The following is a 9,936-nucleotide window of genomic DNA, read 5'->3' on the forward strand; positions in this document are numbered from 1 at the left end:
AAAAGCTGGAAGTGGTGTTGTGGCTCAAGTGGTAGAGTGCTAGCCTTGAGCTGAAGAGCTGAGGGACAGTGCCCAGGCCCAGAGTTCAGGCCTCATAACTGGATCCCCCCAAAAAACAAAAAATCTGAGGAAGTGGCGCTGAAGCTCAAGTGGTAGAGCACTCGCCTTGAGCTGAAGAGCTGAGGGACAGTGGCCAGGCCCAGAGTTCAAGGCCCACAACTGACCAAAAAAAACCCAACAAAAACTGATTGCAGGGCCTTTGGGAGATGAAACACTGCAATTCAGTCCTCTCACTCTATTCTGGACATGGCTTTTTTTTTCTTGTTTTTTTGTCGGTCGTGGGGCTTGAACTCTGGGCTTGGGTGCTGTCCCTTAACTCTTCAGCTCAAGGTGAACGCTCTATCACTTGAGCCACAGCGCCACTTCCGGTTTTCCAGTGGTTTATTGGAAATAAGAGTCTCACAGACTTTCCTGCCCGGGCTGGCTTTGAACCATGATCCTCAGATCTCAGCCTCCTGAATAGCTAGAATTACAGGCGTGAGCCACCAGCGCCTGGCTGAACATGGCTTTTTTTTTGCTCACTAAAATGACCTGCTCTACACCCCATCCACACATTTTCTATGCTTTGTTCCTTCCTTCCTGCCCACATGTAATGATCCTGAGCAGCACATTGACTTTTCAAAGAAGCGCACAGTGGTCATATTGGAATCTGGGATCCTTTTTTCCACATCTTTGAAGCTTTTCTTCTTTTTTCCTTTCTTTTTCTCTTGTTTTTCTTTCTTTTTTTTTTCTTTTTTGCCAGTCCTGGAACTTGAATTTAGGCCTGAACACTGTCCCTGAGCCTCTCTGTGCTCAAGGCTAGCACTCTATCATATAAGCCACAGTGCCACTTCTAGCTTTTTCTGTTCATGTGATATTGAGGAATCAAACCCAGGGCTTTATGCATGCTAGGCAAGCACTCTACCACTAAGCCATATTCCCAGCCCTGTTTTTCTTTTCCTAGTGCCAATGTGGGGGCTTGAATTTGGGGCCTAGATGCTACCTCATAGCTTTTACATTCAAGGTTAATGCTCTACTATTTGAGCCACAGTTCCACTTCTGGCTTTTTGCTGTTGAATGGAGAGAGGAGTCTTACAGACTTTACTGTCCCGGCTGGGTTTGAACTGCATTCCTCAGTTCTTAGTCTGCTGAGTAGCTAGGATTACAGGCATAAGCCACTGGTGCTATTGTTTATGCTGAACAAGAATATTAAGACCCTTTGGTTTGTATAGTACTTAAAAGGATACATTGAACTGTGGCTACCATGCGTAATCATTGAAAAGCCTTTCACTCCTGTTTGTTTTAGGAGGCTGTGGAGCCATGTATGAAATTAAGATCGAATCTGAAGAATTTAAGGAGAAGAGGACTGTCCAGCAGCACCAGATGGTTAATCAGGTCAGTGAAGGAGCAACACGCCTTGGCCTCTGGTCTTCAGCACAAAGGGCTGAGTGGGCTGGGGTTTCTACCATCAGTCCCAGGAAAGAATAATGCAGTACCACAATCTGAGACCTGAGAAAAATATAATCTGGGACTCTGGAATCAGGTTGTGGGCAAATGTAGATTTTACTCAAAATTGCAAATAAGCCACCCACCCAGTAGTTACTTTGTAATTACTTGTATAATGCTACCAATGTTTACTTTGTGTGTGGTGGTGGGGGGTGGGGGGGGCGGCTGGGCATTGTCCCTGAACTTTTTCACTCAATGCTCGTACTCTACCATTTGAGCCATAGCTGCACTCCGTTTTTTGGGTGGTTAATTGCAGATCAGTCTCATGGACTTTCCTGCCCAGGTTGACTTTGAGCCTGGCCTAAATCCTCAGATCTCAGTCTCCTGAGTAGCTAGGATTACAGGCTTGTATCACATTGATTGGCTACATTTCTTTTTTTGGGGGAGGGGTTGGGGGGTAGGATACGCCTGAACTCTTCAATCTTCCTACCTCAAACGCCTTAGAGTTGGGATTATAGGCATATGCCAAGATGCCCCATCCAATGCTTTCTGTTGTCATATATTAAATAACAGTTGCTAGCATGTTAAAAGCTATGTTTTTGTATTTGGTGATTTTCTTTTAGCTTCGTTTTTTTTTTTTTTTGAATCTGCTTACAGATAAATTAAGTAATACACAGCATGGCTGAAAATCACTATAGCTGCTCCAACCCTGTGACAGAACATTTGGGATCTGAAATGCCATGTTTCATCAGACAAAGTTCATATATTCTCCATGTGTAGCTTAGTTGGGTTTTATATCAGTTTTGACTGTGTGTGTGTGTAAATTCACTGCCTTTGGCAGTGAATATACTTGATATATTTGACATTATTCTGAAAAGTCTTCTACATTGGTACATTTGTACAGCTGTAGCAGTGAGGGTCTCAGTGACCCCTCGTTTATTGAGTTCAAGTGTTCTATGCTGTTGTTTAAGCACTCCCCACCCGTGCATGCACAATCCCAATCAGCTGCTGCCTGCTCTCTCTTTGTGCGTCTAGTTGTTAACCCAGGTGGGTTCTCCCCCCTAGGTTGCCCCACCTCCAGCTCCAATGCTGTTCTGCCCTTGTGGCAGAGCATGAAGCTCCTTATCCGCTCCGTCTGTCCCTTTCAGCCTGTCAGCCTTTGTGGGCTGATTCCCTTAAAGGCCCACCTTTGCATTTCTCATGATACCTATCCCTTCGCCTTGGACATGGCACCTGCAACTCTAAAGCAAACTGATGATCTGTCAGACAGGCTAGGGCAGGACAGAACCAGATGCAATTCTATGTGATCTCAGGAGTTGGAGTCTAGGTAGGAGAGGGCAGGGAGGCCTAGCTGGCCCAGCAAATCTTCAACCATGAGCCTTGGGTTTTGTTTTCAATTTATAGAGGCTGCCCAACAGAACTGGATTTCTAGATGATATTAATTAGTGTGCATCCTTTGGCCTGAAATCACAGTTCCAAGATGCAGGTTCTGGAGTTGATGAACACAGTCCAAATCTAGGCTCTGCTACTTTCTAGCAGAGATACCTCCCTGTACTTCAGTTCCCTAATCTCACACAGGGGAACAGTTCTTGCCTCAAGGGGTTGTTGGAAGATCCAGTGGTAAGGAACTTGGAGAACAGTGCCTGACACATAGTATGCCCTCACATCAGTGCTAGCCACCATCACCATCATTGTGGTCTACTCAGCAGCCAGGAGGGCAGACATTCTTTTAGTTTGGGGAAGCATCATCTGCATCATCTTGAGCTGAAACTGTCCTCTGGGCCTCTGTGGCACTTGCCCTCCACTGTTCAGAATAGATGACCCTGTCACTTGTTTGTCATCTGTAGAGAGCAGACTCCATGCTGGCTCGGGCTGAATCTGACCCCTCACAAGAGCCCTGGCATGTGGAAGGTGTTTGGTCAGCACTTGCTGTGAGTTTTCAGACTGTAGGGATTGCTGGCCTGTATTTGCTGGTTGACTTAAAGAGAATTAAATGTTTAGTACCTGAAAGGTATTTCCCTATGGAGAATTCACTTCCCGCTTTTAACCTGAGGCAAAAGTAAGCTACAGCCTGCCTTACTCCAGAGGTCACTCCAGGGGCCCTCCCAGCTACCACTGCCTGACTCAGGAAGCAGCAGTGGGTGTGAGCGGAGGGAGCTCCTGGAGACCCCAGTAGCTACAGCTCATTATTGGGGCACTGGCATCTGTGTCTATATATTTGAACATGGTCATAGGCATTTTCAGATGATGAGATTTGGGGGTGTTGGCTTTGATAGAGTCACAGGAGAGAAACAGAGATAAAACCTCTTTAGGAGCAGGTCTGTTGGCCTGTAGGGTCTGAGCTAGGACCAGGAACTGACTGTGCTTAGGATAGGTGCTGGGAATCAAAGTTCTGATAGGCGCCTAAAAAAAGGCAGGCCTGGAGTAACTGCCACCAGCTCACTGCCTGGAGCTGCTGAATAGAGCTGTCTTCAGGAATGGGGTGACAGTGGAGTAGGAGCCTCATCCAGTGCATGGGATACTGACTGACAGAGTGGGGATTGGTGGGCATGCCAGACCTGGAGCTCTTCTTATTGTCTTTGTCTGGACAACCTCAGCTTAGTAATGCTCAGCCTGGTGCCACAGGCTCTTGACCCAAAGGGCTCTGGAAAGGGCTCTGGGCCCATCTGACACCGGAATCTCCTCTCTAGCATCTCATCAAACAGCCCCATGGAGGGAGAGCCTCTGCCGGCACAGCTCATACCTGCTCTTCACCAGGAGCGGCTCTTGTTTTTCTGGGATCTGCTGACTATAGGCTTGGCCTCCCACAGTTCCTCCCTGTTCTTTGGAAATACTCAGTGAACGTTTGCTTGGAGCTAGACCCCAGGGAGGTGGGACGAAGAGGACTTCCTGCCAGGAGCATCTCCCCATCCCATCCTGCGCTTGGGTGTGGCAGGAGTGGTGTGTTAGCTCAGGAGTTGGGCAGAGGTGGGGTATACTTTCCTGTCTCAGCATTGCCTAAGATAGCACACCCCCTTCCCTGTCCAGCAGTACGGCTGGTTCTTTGGAAAGGCACATACATGGAAGACAGTGGTCAATAGCCATCATCCCCCTCACCCTCCAGCTTTACTGTTTGTTGCCTCTTCACCCCCCCCCCCCAAGGACATTGCTACCCACGTCTCTCCCCATCAGAGCCCTTCAGTGGGTTTTCCAGTTGCCCAGAGTCGAATCCTGGCTTGGGATTTGTCATCTTTGATGTGGCATTCTTCCAGTGGAAGATGAACTGTACTGAGTGGCTCACAGCACCATCACTGCCAGCTTTGTGCCCATTTTTGTGGGCTCTGTTACTTCCCTTACCTGCTTCATGGTTGTCCCTTGCTGTAGCACTGAGAGCACACATTTACTCAAGCTGTGTCTGCTTAGCCATGGTACCTTTGCCAAGTATCTTTCTCCAACCAGGACCTCAGTTTCCTCAATTGTAAAGTGACCCAAGTGATCTCAGAAATGGGGAGGCTTTGGGGGTTCCTACATAGAAAGCAGGATAGAGGTATTGGGAAGTAGTATGCAAGGTCTATGGTGGCGGAGCCCTGGAGATTCCTTAGTCCAAGCCCGTGAGCTGACTGCATGACTGCCCTCATTAGTCAGGAGGTTGTAAAGAATGAGAAGCTGGCTGTAGCCAGGTGCAGACACAGGGCAGCTTCTGATGAGCGCTCTGAGCAAGTAACTCTTCACCAAGTAATTGTGAGGCTTTTTCCAAAGACATTTGAGCTTATCTGCAGATTTGAGAGTCTTCCTTGAATATCAAGACTTGGTGTATGTGGGGAGGGGTTGGGGGGGCAAGTCATAGATTCCTCGCTCAAAAGCAGCAGGACCAGTCAGGAACATGCTAGAAACTGGATATGACCCAGGGCCAGGGGTGGTATCCTGACTCTGTTACCTGTTTGCTTGATGATTTTGGACTAACAGAAGTGTCTTTTTTAAATTTTAAATAAGGGGAAAATAAAGGGAAAATGACACTGTTTCTAATGATACTTCTGTGTCTATAGCCCTGACCACATATATTAAGGTTATTTATGTTGTGAGAAACCAAGTAGCATAAAAAAAACAAAAGGAGTTAATTAGCATATATATTGCTTTCTCATGTTCTCACTCTTGAGTTTTCAGCTTCTCCGATGTGCTGGCCTCATCTCCAGATGGGGTAGGCTCGCTCTCCTTGGTGGGGAGCAAAGCCATAGCCATTTCCAGTTGACATTATTTCAGCCTAGTGACCCAAGAGACAGGGTTCCATCTAAAAAAATCACAAGTTATATTCTGATTGGTTCAGTCCGGGTTGCATGTCATCCTTGAGCCTCATAGGTTAGTTCAGTGGCATGTAAGGCCACCTCAGAGGGTACAGTTAAACTAGAAAAGGAACCATTCCCAAGAGAAGGGAGATACCTGAGAAGACTGGAAAATACCCACTCCCACTATGCTTCTCAGCTTTTTGTTTAGGGTAAGATTTTGTCTCCTCTGCACTGACTGCACTTGAGAGGCCCAGGCCCCTCCAGTGCTATGTCCTTTCTCACTACAAGAGTTTAAAATCTCTGTAGAAGTTTGTTCAGAGTTAGGACCACATGCTGGAACCCCAAACAAGTCCATAATTCCTTTATGACTTTACTTCCTGCTCTACAGTTGAGGAATTTGTATTGATTGAAATGATTTTATAGAAAAGTTGCTCATTGTTTGAAATAGCAAACTAGGAAACTCAAATTCACTAGGAGATAGGTTGAAAAGTTCCAGTGCATCCATTTCATGGACATGCTGGTACAGAGAAGAGAATATCTTTGAGGCTTAATATGGATCTCCAAAATAGATAGCAAAAAAGCTAGATGTAGAACTATGTTTAAAATGTGTTAATCATTTGTGTTATTTTAAGGTACTAGAGTGGAATATATGTTCATAATAGCTTGATTATGTATTTTTAAATCCCTGCAGATCACAAAAAACAAACAGTCTCTCTGGGGATGGAGTGGGAACTGGGATTTGGAGGACACAGGTGTGTGTGGGGGGGTGTTTCACAGTGTGACTGTATACTTTCTGATTTTTAAGACTTACTAGGTATTTCTTTTTTTTTCTTCTTTTGAGACAGTATTACTATGTTGTCTTCCCTCAGCCTCCTGAATAGCTAGAACATACAAGACATGTGCACTGTGCCCACCTTAGGGTTTTGTTTGTGTGGTGTTTTGTGGTTTTTGTTTTGTGTTTTTTTTGTTGTGTGTGTGGATGTGCTAAGGCTTTGAATTCAGGGTCTTGTTTGGCACTCTGCTACTTGAGCCATGCCTCTGGCCCTTTTTGCTTTAGTTACTTTTCACATAGGATCTTACATTTATGCCTAGGCTGGCCTGGAACTGGAGCCTTCTACATGGCTGGGATGACAGATGTGCACCACCATACTCAGCTTTTTATTGATTGGGATGAAGTGTCAAGTACTTTTGGCCCTAGTTGGCCTGATCTAAGCCTTCTGACTGTGGGCGTGTGAGCCACTATACCTGACTCTAGCTCAGATATTACTGATTTTAAATGATAAAAAAAAATTATAAAGAGAAATTTACTTAAAGCATATGTATTCCCCTTCTGATACTACATAAAATACTCTGTAATCAATGTCAAATACACACATAAAAAATTATGACGTTTTCTTATTCAGGCATTAAAAGAAGAAATCAAAGGGATGCATGGCCTGCGGATATTTACCTCCATCCCCAAATGCTGACCACGCCCTGCCTGCGTAGATGCTGCTGCCTGGAGCCCCGGCCGCGCCGCACTGACAGCGTTCTTTCTGAGGCATTTGCCAAAACAAATGATCTGTATTTGTTTATAGACACTTCTGTATTATAATTATAGAAAAGAAACATTATCTATTTAGATGTTAATTAAAGACTACAGCCACTTTAACACTGTGAAAGGGTTGTGAGTAATGCTTCCAGTTCCCTACTTTAGAAACCTTTGGTCTGTAGTGCTCTCTTCTCTGGATAGGTCTTGTCTTCCACCTGGAGACAGTAGGATGGCCAGACTTTTGTTTTATGAAGAAGTTTTTGTTTCTTTCTTCCTGTGAAACTACTCAGGCCCCTTAATCTTGCCCTTTTTATTTTATTTTTTGTGCTGGTGCTGGGGCTTGAACTTAGGGCTTGGGCACTCTCTCTTAGCTTTATCGCTCAAGACGAGTGCTCTACCACTTAAACCACAGCTCTGCTTTCAACTTTTTGCTGATTAATTGGAGATAAAGAGTTTCACAGACTTCTGCCTAAGCTGGCTTTGAACCTTGATCCTTAGATCAAGGAATATAGGCATGAGCTACTGGTGCCCTGCTAAGCCACTTAATCTTTTGTTGTTGTTGTTGTTGGTTGTGGGGCCTGAACTCTGGGCCTGGGCGCTGTCCCTCAGCTCTTCAGCTCAAGGCTAGCGCTCTACCACTTGAGCCACAGCACCACTTCCGGTTTTCTGGTGGTTAATTGGAGATAAGAATTTCATGGGGGCTAGGAAGGTAGCTCAGTGGTAGAGCGCTTGCCTTGCATGCATGGGGCCCTGGGTTCGATTCCTCAGCACCACAAAAGCAAAAAAAAAAAAAAGCCAGAAGTGGTGCTATGGCTCAAGTGGTAGAGTGCTAGCCTTGAGCTGAACAGTTGAGGGACAGCACCCAGGCCCAGAGTTTAGGCCCCACGCCCGGACCCCCCCCCCTAAAAAAAAAAAAAGAATTTCATGGACTTTGCTGATGGGGCTGGCTTTAAACCACAATCCTCAGATCTCAGCCTCCTGAGTAGCTAAGATTACAGGCATGAGCAACTGGTACCCCACAAGCCACTTAATCTTAAAAGCAAGAAAGCTCCTTTGCTTTGGCTATAGTATAGTTTATCACTGTTTCTTTTCCCTCCCAAACTTCTCCAAGAATAACCTGAGTACCTCATTTTCTCACACTGTGGAACAAAACTGAGGATTGGGGAGGGGGTGCTTGAACCTGGGGATGGAGGTCCCCCATCTTGGTAGGAGACAAAGCCTGCCTCCTAGAATAGAGGCTGAGAACATGTGTTCTTTTCAGCCTCCCTTGCCGAAACAAGAAGCATGTGAATGATCTTTGCCAGGACTACTCAGTTTACTATCCCCCAGCTATTAACCAACTTAACTAGAAGATGCAGATGTTTGTTATTTTAGGTCATTATGTTTTGAGTTAAATTTTTATGCAGCAAAAGATAAAGCATATCTTTGTGAATTACTGCAAGGACACTGGAGCATCTCAAATACTGACAGAGTGACTGAAGAACCAGACTTGAGCTAGGGTAGGAGCATGGTTGGGTGTTGGAAGCGCCCATTCACCAGGCCACACTCCTCTCTCTACATCAGCTTTACTGGTTCTTTCTGGGTTGGTGTCCACCATTATTAGATTTGATCATGAAATGTGTTGGGGCTTGTCTCCACTGAGGGGCTTTTGGGAAGTATTGGATACTGAAGGCTCTGATGTAATCAATGGATTGAGCTCTTGATGGAGTCCTAATATTATGTTATTCTTGGGAGGTGGTGGAAAGTAGAAGATGGAGCCTCGTTGGAGGAAATAGGTCACTAAGGAAGTGCCCTTAGGGCTCTGTCTTCCTGTATGTCTAACTCTGCTTCCTGTCTTGTTAGGAGGGGATCAACTCCCCCCTGCACATGCTTCCACTACCATGATGTTCTTCCCAAGTGCATGGAGCCAAGCAACCATGGACAGAACCTCTGAGACCCTGGAGCCAAAATAGCTCCTCTCTTAAATTGTTTCATCAGGTGTCCTGTTACAGTGACCTGAAAAGCTAACACAACTCTATATTGGTGACAACTACCAATAACTTTGGATTTCTTTTATGTCTTAATGTCAAGCCACTAAGAAGGGCAGAAACTCCTTTGAAGTTCCAGAGAAAGCTCACCATTTTTTTTTTGTGTGTGTACCAGCCCTAATACGTTGGTCCTGGGGCTTGAACTTGGGGCCTGGGCACTGTCCCTGAGTTTTTTTGCCCAATGCTAGCACTGTGTCACTTTGAACCACAGTGCCATTTTTGGTTTTCTGGTCGTTAATTGAGGATAAGAGTCTTACGGATTTTCCTTCTTGGGCTGGCTTTGAACCTCAATCCTCAGACCTTAGCCTCCTGCATAGCTAGGATTACAAGTGTGAGCCACTAGCTCTGGGCCTTGAGTGTCCTTTTGAAAACAGCACAGTTGTCCAGTGTAAAATGTAGTGTCTTAAAGTAGGTGCTCCTGACTGAACCAGTCAGTCTGAGTGAAGGGCCCAGTCCACAGCCCTTCCCTTGAGTTCTCCTGATGCCCCTCATCCTAATTAGATCACCCCAAAAGTATTGGACTGACTGGTCAGCAACCTAGGAGGAGACGGGGGACCACAGAGCCCTACTGAGACATAGTACTAAGGAACCATGAGTCTCAACTTGTTTTCTAGAAAGTCCCAATTGGGAA

At 45.7% G+C, this 9,936-nt stretch overlaps 1 protein-coding gene across 1 annotated transcript in view; it reads left to right on the forward strand.

Annotated features, from left to right (window-relative positions):
* Bola3 (bolA family member 3) overlaps window positions 1–7,310 on the forward strand; it is a 12,296-nt gene extending 4,986 nt beyond the window's left edge. The window contains exons 2-3 of the mRNA XM_013034603.1: window positions 1,346–1,434; window positions 7,151–7,310. Of these exons, the coding sequence (XP_012890057.1) occupies window positions 1,346–1,434; window positions 7,151–7,216 (155 nt within the window). The 3' untranslated portion in view covers window positions 7,217–7,310. The remainder of the gene's footprint in view (window positions 1–1,345; window positions 1,435–7,150) is intronic.
* The last annotated feature ends 2,626 nt before the right edge of the window (window positions 7,311–9,936 follow it).

The sequence above is a fragment of the Dipodomys ordii genome, unplaced genomic scaffold, assembly GCF_000151885.1.
Source record: "Dipodomys ordii isolate 6190 unplaced genomic scaffold, Dord_2.0 Scaffold192, whole genome shotgun sequence".
Classification (NCBI taxonomy): domain Eukaryota; kingdom Metazoa; phylum Chordata; class Mammalia; order Rodentia; family Heteromyidae; genus Dipodomys; species Dipodomys ordii.